The sequence below is a fragment of the Malus domestica genome, chromosome 03, assembly GCF_042453785.1.
Source record: "Malus domestica chromosome 03, GDT2T_hap1".
In the NCBI taxonomy this organism is placed as follows: Eukaryota; Viridiplantae; Streptophyta; class Magnoliopsida; order Rosales; family Rosaceae; genus Malus; species Malus domestica.
Window position 1 is genome coordinate 37,049,357 of NC_091663.1, and position 12,112 is coordinate 37,061,468.

General features: G+C 38.4%; 3 protein-coding genes across 4 annotated transcripts; 2 read left to right on the forward strand and 1 right to left on the reverse strand.

Moving 5' to 3' along the window:
- The first annotated feature begins 1,122 nt into the window (after positions 1-1,122).
- LOC103432597 (magnesium/proton exchanger) lies at positions 1,123-4,782 on the forward strand. Of its 2 annotated transcripts, none has more exons than XM_008370795.4 (9): positions 1,123-1,350; positions 1,782-2,207; positions 2,790-2,965; positions 3,093-3,211; positions 3,338-3,495; positions 3,575-3,708; positions 3,792-4,008; positions 4,120-4,249; positions 4,356-4,782. In XM_008370795.4, exons 2-9 carry the CDS (start codon positions 1,847-1,849, stop codon positions 4,651-4,653), a joined length of 1,593 nt encoding a protein of 530 aa, XP_008369017.3. In that variant the 5' UTR covers positions 1,123-1,350; positions 1,782-1,846; the 3' UTR covers positions 4,654-4,782. The 2 variants fall into 2 exon arrangements, with proteins under 2 accessions (XP_008369017.3, XP_028956251.2); XM_029100418.2 differs by having other exon boundaries at positions 1,129-1,323.
- Positions 4,783-5,107: 325 nt separating this feature from the next.
- On the reverse strand, positions 5,108-7,689 carry LOC103432598 (blue-light photoreceptor PHR2). Its single transcript, XM_008370796.4, has 4 exons — positions 6,452-7,689; positions 5,748-5,977; positions 5,560-5,649; positions 5,108-5,419 (listed from the first exon to the last, which is right to left on the reverse strand). Exons 1-4 carry the CDS (start codon positions 7,433-7,435, stop codon positions 5,344-5,346), a joined length of 1,380 nt encoding a protein of 459 aa, XP_008369018.3. The 5' UTR covers positions 7,436-7,689; the 3' UTR covers positions 5,108-5,343.
- Positions 7,690-8,924: 1,235 nt separating this feature from the next.
- On the forward strand, positions 8,925-12,102 carry LOC103408128 (O-methyltransferase 1, chloroplastic-like). The gene is made up of 8 exons (XM_029100421.2): positions 8,925-8,967; positions 9,200-9,572; positions 9,753-9,904; positions 10,710-10,830; positions 11,112-11,236; positions 11,342-11,470; positions 11,563-11,727; positions 11,857-12,102. Exons 2-8 carry the CDS (start codon positions 9,377-9,379, stop codon positions 11,926-11,928), a joined length of 960 nt encoding a protein of 319 aa, XP_028956254.2. The 5' UTR covers positions 8,925-8,967; positions 9,200-9,376; the 3' UTR covers positions 11,929-12,102.
- Positions 12,103-12,112: the final 10 nt, after the last annotated feature.

Genomic DNA, 12,112 nt, shown 5'->3' on the forward strand with positions numbered 1-12,112 from the left:
AGAAAATAGATAACTTTCTTTTTGTATTTTATTTTTTTTTCAATAAATTGTAAGAGATTTGTTGAATACTTAAATGAACACACATTATATGTTTGTTCCTCATGTTTTCATTATATTCCAATACTTCATAATGTATATGTCATTTTATTTTGTAATTTATAATGAAATTATATATATTTTAAGTATAAACAAACACTTATTTACACGAAATATAATAGATTTACTTAAATCCACCTAGTCCGCCTACGCACTCGCCTAAGCCTCGCTTAGCCTCTTAGGCGCTAGGCCTCAGCCCACCGCCTATTTCAGAACCTTGCTAAAAAGTTACTTCTGATACTATTCACTTACAAATTTTTTTTGTTATTTTGATTAAAATTCAAAGTTTTCAAGTCATTTTAATTAGTTTTCCTTTAAAATAATTACATTACCATGGTTTAATGAAACAAAAAAAGAAAAGAAAAAGACATGTTTGGTGCCGCAACACTTTGACCTGATTCTTGCCTGCCTTTTTCTACATTGATGCATCTGGAAAATGCAAAACAACACAAATCACAATTACACATGGTTAAGGCCAGACGTCAACAGAATAAACCTAAGCGAATAACCAAAAACATTTAAAGTACTTTCTAGAAGAAGTCCGTAAGTATATAATTGGTGCTTCTTGCAAAAAGCATTTTTAAGTGTTTTTACATACATTACTTACATCTTTATTAAAGATTGGTTCTAAAAATATTTTCACAAAAAACGTTTTCAATCATTTTAAAAGCACATCCAAACGAACTCATATTACCATGATTTCAGTAATAATGAAACCAAAAAAAAAGAAAAGAAAAATACATGTTTGGTGTCGCAACTCTTGACCTGATTCTTGCCTGCCTTTTTGTAAATTGATGCATCTGAAAAATGCGAAAAATGCAACACAAGACAAATCACAATTACACATGGAGGCCAGACGTCGACAGAGTAAACCTAAGCGAATAACACCAATTGGGAAAGTTATAAATTCTTAATCATTCAACTTAAACAATTAATCTTGATTAATGGGGAAAGGTTGGGCCCACCAAACCATGCACGTTTTCGTTTTCCGACTGACAAAAACATAAAATAACAAAAAAGTCAACCGTAAAAATATCTGTTCATTTCACGGATCCCCAAAGCTTTCCGCCGATTTGGGAATTGAGACATTGATATGCCTCGTGACACCATTCATTTCCTATCGCAAATCTCCTACTTTTGATTTGGATTCGCACGCCGCCACTCGCCGCAGGAGCTTCGGCCGCCGGTTGCGGCGGCGCCGACAAGCCTCCTGCGATCCGATCTTACGTATGCTCCGCAGCTTCATCCGTACATGTATTTATTTTTTTCGTTGTTAATTTACCTTTAATTTTGTTTTTCTAATCGAACCCGTTTGTGAGATTCAGTTGTATGTTTGATTCCATAGCTAAAGTTTCTTACTTTTCGCCGTTCGATGGTATCTCATGGATTTTAAATTCGTGGTAATGTTGGGTTTTCTGGGAAAATTTCATTGAGATTTATGTTGCGGAATTCAATTTTAAACTTGTTCTTCTGTTGTAACGGAGAAGGACTTAGATGGTACGGTTACTTGTAATCTTGACTTTTAATCCACAATGATGCGATGTACCCGTGCCATGTAAGCTGTTCTTGTTGAGATGGTAAAGTGAAGTAATGTTGATTTTTGTGTATTAAGAGCTGAATTGCTCAGATGGCAGCTGCTTAACAGTATCTGATGTGCACCATTTTTTTTTTCTTCTGATGATTAGGTTTTCTTACTTCACTGCTCTGTGGTTTCTGAACTTGCAAGCAATTTGACCAAAAAACACAAACCATGCCCGGAATTTCGAGTATAGTTGGGCGAGAAAATTGCGAAAGCTACTTGATTTTCCAGGGTGAAACAGGCCTCGGGGCTGGTTTTCGGACTTTCTTATACTTTCTTGGTCTTGCGTACTGTTTCCTTGGGCTATCTGCTATTACTGCTCGCTTTTTCCGGTCTATGGAGAGTGTTGTGAGCCACTCGCGGAAGGTGGTAGACATCGATCCTTACACTGGTGCTGAAGTTCTTAGGTATGAGAAAGTGTGGAACTTCACAATTGCAGACATTAGCCTGCTGGCCTTTGGGACTAGCTTTCCTCAAATATCATTGGCCACGATTGATGCTATAAGAAACCTTGGGAACCTGTATGCCGGAGGTTTGTTTTCCAAAACTTGCTGAATTATTAATCGTGTTGCTGACTTTGAGATTTTCGCTTCATGGTTCGTATTTTAACTTTTTTCCCCGATGGATTGTATACTCTTTTCGTTGTTGCATGATTTTCATGCCACTGTTTATGTATTGCTAATCATGGTTACTTTGAACATGTTATATTGTCAGAACGTTGAGTTACACATATACGCGTATACACTGGACGAAGCATGAGTTTTCTGGTAGTAGGTAGGATACTAACTTATGAGTTGAGTAGAGTAGAGTTCTGTTGAGGGAAGTTCATGGTTTGTTATTCTTGTTCAGTTTCATAGACGTAAGGAGAAAAACGGGGAAGCACATTTCATCCTTTCTGATGAACATGATCTCCAAAAATCTTCGTTGTGATTAGAGTCAGTGAGGGATGTACTGAAATGTTCATAAGGACAATTACTGAACTATGTTTTTTTGTTTCTATTGCGTGTTTCTGCAATGATTTCTCAAGTTTTCTTTTGCTTTCAACGTAAGGCTGGTTACAAACATTATCTTCTACCACAGTTTTTAACATTCTGCTAGTTTACTTGATTTATAGGTTTGGGTCCTGGAACACTAGTCGGTTCTGCTGCATTCGACCTTTTCCCCATCCATGCTGTATGCGTTGTCGTTCCTAAAGCTGGAGAGCTGAAAAAGATAGCTGATATAGGAGTCTGGCTAGTTGAGCTCTTTTGGTCTTTTTGGGCCTATATTTGGCTATACATTATTTTAGAGGTAATTTAAAGGAATCTTTGTATGTTAATCATGTTTTTTTCTTTCGTTTTGTCTATGAAAACATTTTGATTTATGACTGACATGTATTCGGAACTCTGTATTGAAATGTTTTTACTTAACGCTGCAGGTGTGGACACCGAACGTGATTACACTATGGGAGGCCTTATTGACAGTACTGCAATATGCATTTCTGCTGATACATGCTTATGCTCAAGACAAGCGTTGGCCCTACGTTTCTCTTCCTTTGTATGTTTAAATCTTTAGCATTTGAGATCTTTGTGGTCTTTCTGATTTTTCTTGGCTGCTATCGAAAAAAATAACTGGTTTAACGTTCTCTGTATTCTGCCTTCATTTCGTGTTGTATTTCCTAAGCCCAAGAAGTGAGAGACCAGAGGATTGGGTGCCAGCTGAGGTTGTTACAGGCAAGCATGATACTGATCCCTGCAACGAGTACTCCAATATACTTGAAGTTGGTGAAGACAAAAACAGGAACGTTGACATTTTTTCCATACATTCAGAAAGTGGTTTAGGTACTAAACTCAGCATTTCAGCAACTCACAAGGCAACTTTAAACTCTACATTTCCAATATGAGGGTCTCTCTTTTGCAGGTCCAAAGTATAAAAAAGTTCCTGGAATTGATGAAACTCCCGAATCCTCAAACAAAGATTTCCAAGAGAATATGATATCACAAGACCATCATGTGTTTGCAATTTGGAGACAACAGTTTGTGGACGCAGTCAAGGTGTTGTGTTCTACACTGCATATGTTTAATTATCTGTATCAACATAGGCGTAGTTTGCGGTAACTTCCTTTTTTCTTCAACAGTTAGAAGACACGGAATCAAGAAAACTGAACAACGTCTATTTGCGAGTAGCAAGAATTTTGTGGCAGTTACTTCTTGCTCCGTGGAGACTACTATTCGCATTTGTGCCTCCTTATCATATTGCTCATGGCTGGGTCGCCTTTATCGGCTCCTTAATTTTCATCAGTGCAATAGCTTACGTTGTAACAAAACTCACAGATCTCATAAGCTGTGTCACAGGTTTCGAAGATTGGAAACGATAACTTTACAGTTGACGATCAATATGATTTTGTTCGTGATCTAGCTAGTTCTCTAAAAATCTGTCTTTCCTTTACTTGCTTCTTTTTTCAGGAATAAACCCTTACGTCATAGCATTTACTGCATTAGCAAGTGGAACTTCGTGGCCGGATTTAGTAGCAAGTAAGATTGCTGCTGAACGTCAGCTTACAGCTGACTCTGCCATTGCAAACATTACTTGCAGGTTCACTCTTGATCATATCCATTCGATTTTATTTACTTCTTTTCGAGCAGTATAAAGTACATCATGAACTCAACTTGCTTTTGTGTTTCTTCATGTTATTCTGTAGCAATTCGGTGAATATATATGTTGGCATTGGTGTTCCGTGGCTGATTGACACTGCATACAATTTCTTCGTATACAAGGAACCGCTGCGGATTGAGAACGCAGCGGGTCTTAGCTTCTCGCTGCTGGTATTTTTCTCGACTTCTGTAGGATGTATCGCGGTTCTGGTAATTAGGCGTCTAACGTTGGGTGCTGAGCTCGGAGGGCCAAGGCTTTGGGCATGGATTACTTCTGCGTTTTTCATGTTGCTTTGGTTGATTTTTGTTGTGCTTTCCTCTCTCAAGGTTTCTGATATCATATGAAAGATTTTGGTTTTTGTTTTTCAATTTTTTTTTGTAGAATATATGTTACAATCTTAAATTGTTTTTCTTTTCTTGATACAGTTGATACCATTGTAACATTAATGTATCAAAATACATAAATTTGCAAAATCGATGTTTTTGTTTTTTAGATAACATTGACGGTAGGAGAGTTTTTGCAAATCCGATTAAAAACTGTGACATTTTCTTCTCACACCCCCTTTCAGCCTCTTACACGCCCGTGTTTAACATTTGGTTTTCTTTTATTTTCATTCATTCTCTTTTTATTCTTCCCCCTTCCACATCACCCTCTTTCGTCCCTCCATTTTCCGCATAAACTTTCCTTATTTCTCAAGCACAAGGTTAAAAAATTAAAAACTAAAAATGAGATGATTATTAAACGAGCCGTTGAGTTGTACAGTTTCCTTACATCGGTCGATGAGTACAAACCAAAGAATGTAGAAAGCAGAAGTAGAGATATGTGTTATTTATTCACAAGATAAGATATGAAGAATGGGGGTGGCAAATCTCCACTCTCAACCATCTTATTTGGAGATGAAAACAAAGTTCAACAAGGAACAACTCTTTCACAGGAACCCTACTGCAATATCTAACTGTTACATCTTGGAAAATTAAAAAGAGATGAAAATACGCCATATCTCACCATTTCCTCGTCCGATTTTAAGTTCTTCCTTAAGCAAGGGCACCCGTAGATGCTGTGGCTGGAGCAGCGTTGAGCTGTTTCTTTGCAGAACTGCAAGTGACAAATCTGCATTGGCCAGTCGTGCAAAAAAATCAGTACAGAATGTGTGTAAGAGCCAATCTGGTGGGGTTCGAATTTGAAGATATGGAAGACAAGATGAAATAATAGTTTCATGTGATTTGAGCTTTCGTGGTCTGTCTATTTACCTGAAGAAATCCCTCCACAGTAACTCAAACATCAACCAGTTCATTCCACTGCCACCGTCATCATTTCGGTTTGATGAAGCAGAAATGGTTCTATCAATCATAAAATATCATGTATTGGTGAGCAGAGTACATATCGAATATAAATTTTAGAAACTATAACGCCGTTCAAAAGAAAGGCATTTGCACACCTGCTAGCCGTTTTCTTTAGCTCATCAAACATACTGCGAGGAGAAAGGCATCCCAAGACCAACCATGGCGAGACTTTGCACGAAAAGTTGGCACCAGAGATGCTATCATGACTTCCATCTTTACCCACCTTCGGTGGCTGTGCTTGGCACTCAGCAGTATACTTTTTTAGCCTTTCTAGGGCTTCAGTTTCCCCTCCCACCGCGGAAGCAATGGCAGCAGGCCTTCCATCCTACAAGACAATAGAAGAAAACATTGTCACTTTCTTCAGGGACATGTCAAATAACTCTATTAGAACTAATGAAATCAGAAACCAAAAGTTTCCAACAAATGGCGATATTTTTGTTCTTCGAATCCATTTTACGCTGACCAGCAACGGAGAAAGATGAATTGCTCTACAAATTTACAGAACAAGCTAGAGCCGAACAAGATGTATAAGTTTTTGACAAATTCGATCGATACTTCCCTTTTCATGCCTAAACCGAAAAATTCAAATTGATTTCTCAATCGATCCCTCATGCAACAATTGTTAGAAATAACTCAAGCTGCTGTGAAAGATTGCTCATTTCTAATTAATTTACAACCTCGACATCATACATTCCAAAACACAACAATCTCTAATCCATCCAAATCACATTACACGAAAAAGTACATGATCAACTTAAACATCAATTCATACAAAAGCTCCGAAACCGAAAACACGTACCTGAGACGCAGTAGCAGACGGATTAAGCCCCAAGTCCGTCAATGTTGGAATATCACCAGGCTCCACGTCGCCGCGAGACGGCAGCCCCTTCATCTGATCCAAAGCCTCAATCGTCTTCCTCACCTCCAATCCCTTCACCTTCTCCCTGAAGTCGCCGTATGTCGTCGGCATATCCTCCAACTTAAACGGCAAATCCTCCGCGTGGTACAGAGTGCTTCCCCAAAAATACTTGACCTCCACATTCTCCTCCTTCATCGCCGCCTCAATCTTCTCCTCCTCCTTAACCTCGTCGCGCGAAACCTCTCTGTGCGCATAAATGGCGTCAGCGCCGATCGCCTTCGCCAGCTCCACCAAAACCGTCTCGGGCTTCCCGATTCTGACCACCAGATCGGACCCTCTCGCCTGGAGATTCTTCCGGAGGTCCGCCACCGATTCGACCAAGAACGACGCCCGGTACGAGCCTGTCTTATCGAACCCAGAAGAGGATTTTCCGTAGTCCTTCGGATCGAAGCAGTAGACGGGCAAGACCGATACGGACTCGTCATTGGCCGAGTTGAGGCACTCGTTGTCGTGGACTCGTAAATCGTTTCGGAACCAGACAATGGAAGCTCGACGGATTGCGGCCCCATTGGAGGGGTCGAGGGGGCGGCGCGGACCCAAAGAGAGGGGGCTCTGGAGAGGGTTGGCGGAGATGGTGGACTTGAAGGAGAGCTTGGGCGGAGTTACATTAGCCGTGGAGAGAGAGAGATGGGTCAGGGACGATGCTTGCGTGGGGACCTTGACCTTGGTCGGCTGGGAAGAAAACAAGGTGGAAACTTTGGGTTGCTGGAAGAAGTGGGCGGGGAGAATTGTAGAGAGAGAAAGTGAAAGGGAGGCGGTGGCGAAGGGAGGAAATGCGGCGGCGGAAGGCACAATGGCAAGTGGGTTTTGTTCCTCCTGCGATTTGGATTCTGGGTTTTCTGGGATTTGGGAGTTGGTGTCCATTTTGCTAGGGTTTTGATGGAGAGATTGAGAGCTGGAGGTTGAAGATAAGCCAATGGCTGCCTCTGTTTTGCTTCCTCTGCCTCTCAGTCACTCTTCTCTTTCTCTCTCTAGATTGTATGACTGTTTTTTCGCGGTTGGTGGCATTGTGTGATTTTTTGAGGGGGCTTATAAAGGATTTGGTCAAAAAATACATCCAATTCAGTGTCTAATATTCACATTCATATCTGCCTGCACCTACCACCTTTCCACTTTTCAACGTCAAGCAGCCCCTCAGTCCAATTTGAATGATTGGACGGGCTTTTACGATTTGGCTTCGATATATTCTAGTACCGGTATTACAATTTTTTGGTGGTTAAATCTATTCGCGATCGTACTAAATACTTGTAAGTACTGTAGCTAATCTCGTGTATTTTATAATAACTTGTTCATTATTGTTGTGCAATCTAATTAGAATGAAACTTATGTTTTGTTTATTGAAAAGTGTAGCACAAAGGGTTCGCACACTATTTAGTTAGACTGTTAGTTTATTTGTCGAGTCATTTGTAATTAGCATTTGATGTGTTTGTAGAGTGGAAAGATCAATAAATTAATTTGTCTACTTAATACGTGTTTGTATTGTACTTAATATAGTACTTGTAAGTATTGTAGATAGTCTCGTATTTTTTTATAATAACTTATCCATTATTCTTGTGTAGTTTTATGCTTTTCTTATTTTGAATTCAGCTACGATAAGAATGCATATATTTAGAAACTTATGTTTCGTTTATTGAAAGTGTAGTGCAAAGGGTTCATATACCATCTAGTTAGACTATTAGTTCATTTACCAGGTTATTTTTCGTTTTTAATACGTGTTTGTAAAGTAGAAATAATGATAAATTAATCTATTTACACAAATTTGAGATTCAACTACGATACAAATACATACTCAATTGTAATATTTATAAACACCATTATCATAGCTCGTTGAATTTGTTTTTTTTCCCTTCAAGGGCTATTATACAATCAAGTTAAATAATTCACTATTTGCTTAGTAGTTTGTAAATACTCGTACTTAATGCATATTTGTAGAGTGAAAAAAGTAAAATAAAAATATAAAAAATTGATCGATCCCCACAAGATTTGGGATTGTGGATCAAGTATTTGAGAATAGATAATCTTCAGATCTCTTCCACCAAGGCCACTAGATTATGTGATTCGGATTTTTTAAATTTCATCCAACGGTCCACTTGTTTTGATCTCTTAAAAACTATAATAATTTTGAACTATTGGATGAAATTTTAAAGTTCTTGATCATTTGATCCGATGATCTTAATAGAAGAGATCCGAAAATGATATGTTCTCCAAGTATTTGTTCGCTTGGCTAATTGGTTGCCAAGTCTCTCAAATTGTTAGGTGCATTATTTATTTATTTTTGGGTCGAAGTGTGGGTTAGGTGCATGTCAATTCATGAATAGACATTTTAGGTATCCTAATAACTTAACATCATTTTGGACACCCCAACCCTGAAAAATGGTTTGAGAAATCCTTTAAAAGTGAGATTCTACGTAAATTTTATGTAAATTTATAATTTAACTTTAATTTGTATATTAATATTATAAAATATTATGTAAAAAGTATGAAATGACGGAAAGTCTATTATAGCCACACTTTTAAAAAGCCATCTTAATATTTATCCCCTAATACTATGTTTAAACGAGAGAGAAATATAATTGAAAATTAATTACTAATCTGTACTCTAATTATCCCAAAACCGTTTGATGGCAGTTAAACGCTGTGTCGTTTTGGGCTTTGTTGACTGGAGGTCGGGTCGGGTGCGCGCAACGCGCTCCTTGCGCAGATTAAGAGGCGGATTATGACTGCAACTCAATACTGAGCTCATCGTGAGGACGATGATCGCTCCCATTCTTTCGTAGGCGGAGACTGAAGACTCATCTGAATTGTATGGACTGTTTAGCGGGTTTTTCACATGCTCCGGCGACTGCTATCTTGCGCCGACCAGTGCTCTACAACGCTTTAAGAAGAACAGGTAGAAATGGGGGGTTGAAATTGCGAGCCAAAATCGTCGAGGAAAACGACCCAATACTGAAATCCGCCATTGATTCAGCTTCCCTTCGTTTCCGAGAGACCCATCGACCAGGTAAACCCGTATCCTAAAGGGTTTTGTATTTGTTACTTTGTTTTTTCATTGGGGAATTTATCGAACAGTTGGATGATTCGTGTTGTGGAGTTTCGTTGAGACGCAGAGTTTCGAAAGATGAAATTTTTTAATTTAAATTTGTGAAATTTATCAGTTTTTGATTAATAATTTCATGTGCAGAGCCTCTGTTTGTTGATCCGTATGCTGGTTGCTTTGTTCCTCCTGATGTTCAGATGGATATGAAGCAATGCTCACATCATTATTGCGTTGCTACCAAATTCATGGACGATAAGTTGCTTCGAACAGTAAACCATATTGATGGACTTAAGCAGGTAAATTCATGGACGATAAGTTGCTTCTATCGCAGTTTGGCACGCGTGCAGAAATTTAGCGCCGGTTTGGTATCCTATTTGAAATTTTTTATCATTTCTCAATACATTTCTTAAGAATATTTTTTTTAAAACAATTTTCTTTAAGATTCAAAAATTTGGTTGGTTTGCAATTTAAAATTTTTAAATCTTATGACTTAAACTAGATAAAGAGATCTAAAAAGACGGGGTTGCAAGGGAGGGAGAAACAAGAGTGAGGAGGAAAGAAAGTAAGAGATGATTGAAGGAAAGAGAAAGAAGAGAGAGGATCGGACGAGATAGAGAGGAAGAGGAGTGAGAGAAAGAATCGAGAGAATGAAGAGAGCGGATTGACGAAGAGACGAAAAAGGTTATAAAAAAAAAAAAGGAGAAAGAAAGAAGAAAAGAGAGAGAGAGGATAGATTTGGAGTGAGAGGGGAGGAGGGAGAGAAAAGAAATGATTAGGTTTAAGTTTAAAAACTCTAAAACCTTATTTTTTATGTTTTTAGAGAATAGACTATATTTTTGAGTTAGTCTTGAGTTAATTTTTTTAAAATAGTCCTACCAAACAAATTTTTAAGGCCTAAAACTTAAAAGTTGGATTCAAGTAGAGTACCAAACGTCTCCTTATGTTTTTGTGTTTTTTATGAGTTATTTCTGCATAAGTGTTGAAATGCTTCTTTAGAAAGGAGGAAGGGCTCCTTGAGTGTCCTTTTTGGTTGTTTATGTGGAGATAGGTGAAACTTCATGGACTTGTTCTTTATCACTCATAGTGTTCTTGGTGATGCAGGTTGTTTTGCTAACCGATGGAATGGATACCCGTCCCTATAGGCTCAGTTGGCCAACTTCAACCATTATTTTTAATGTCTCTCCGGAACGGGTGTTCAAAACAGCAACTGAGAAGCTTCGAGGTGATTGCAAACTTGCAATATTAACTGTATGACAATTTGGAGAAGTTAAAGATTTTGCAGCCTGATTGAGAAAGGACATTGTGTTATGGCATAATCTTGAGTTCATTCACTTTTGCACGTCTTGAAAAGTTACTCTAATATCGTGGAAATCGATTATTTTGTTTATGCAGACCTTGTTTCATTCTAAATCATCGGATAATTTTTTTACTATGCATTATCCGCTTGTAAGTAGGCATTAAGCAGTGCAAAAAGTTCTTATCGCACTATCTTTAATCCCTCAGGTGTTGGGGCTAAGATTCCAAGAAGCTGCTTATCCCTTCATGTTCCTTTGGAATCCTCCAACATACAGGAAAGTCTGCGTGCTAAAGGGTTTAACGGCAACCTGCCTAGTATTTGGGCCATGCAGGTATCTTGACTTATCTGCAAACCATTCATTAGTTATATTCTTGTGTGTAGCGATAACTGTTAGTGTTTTCGCGAGTAGGAAAATCATGTTGCTGTGTTATTGTAGGGGCTGCCTTTGATGACATTAGCAAGTTTTGAAGACATTTTGCTTACTGTAAGTGGTTCAGCGATGAACGGATGTTTTTTCATGGGAGAATTGCCGGCTTGGTTGGCAGAAACTGAAGTAGGGACCAAGGTCAGTTTGCTTACATTAAGTGTGACTCAATATCGTAACTGCTTCTCTGTCAATAAATAAATACATCACCTGTTTCCTTCTGTCTTCGACAGACTAGTGCAAGGACATGGTTGGAGAAACTATTCATGAACAACGGCTTTCGGGTGGACATGGTTTGCTATGAGGAAGTTGCAAGGAGTTTAGGCAAGGATTTAGCACCAGGAAGCTATAAGAATATACTATTTTCTGCAGAACAACTGCGGTTCTCTGATTATCAGGTAACATGCTTCTCAATTCATCGTCTCTTCATATTCCGACTTCATATGATTCCCCGCATTTCCTCAAAAGTTACTAATTCGAATCAGTACCATTAGTTCATCAAATCGCTGACCTTTTATCGTTGGCAGATGGAAACTTGGAGGAAGGAATTCCAAAGAACCGAGGAAGAAGGGGATGAGGAAGGTTTCGAAGAGCTCTAATATAATTAGGTGTTTTAGGCTACAAGCTTAAGATGACAGATTTTGCTTCTTAATTTATGGTCTTGCTTTTAATTTAGTCACGCTACGTTGTAAATTAATTTTTAATCAAATTTTGGTTGATCTTTCTCTTGCCTTGTATAAGTTTTGATGTGAATAAAACTTGCTTGTACACTATTTGTTACAT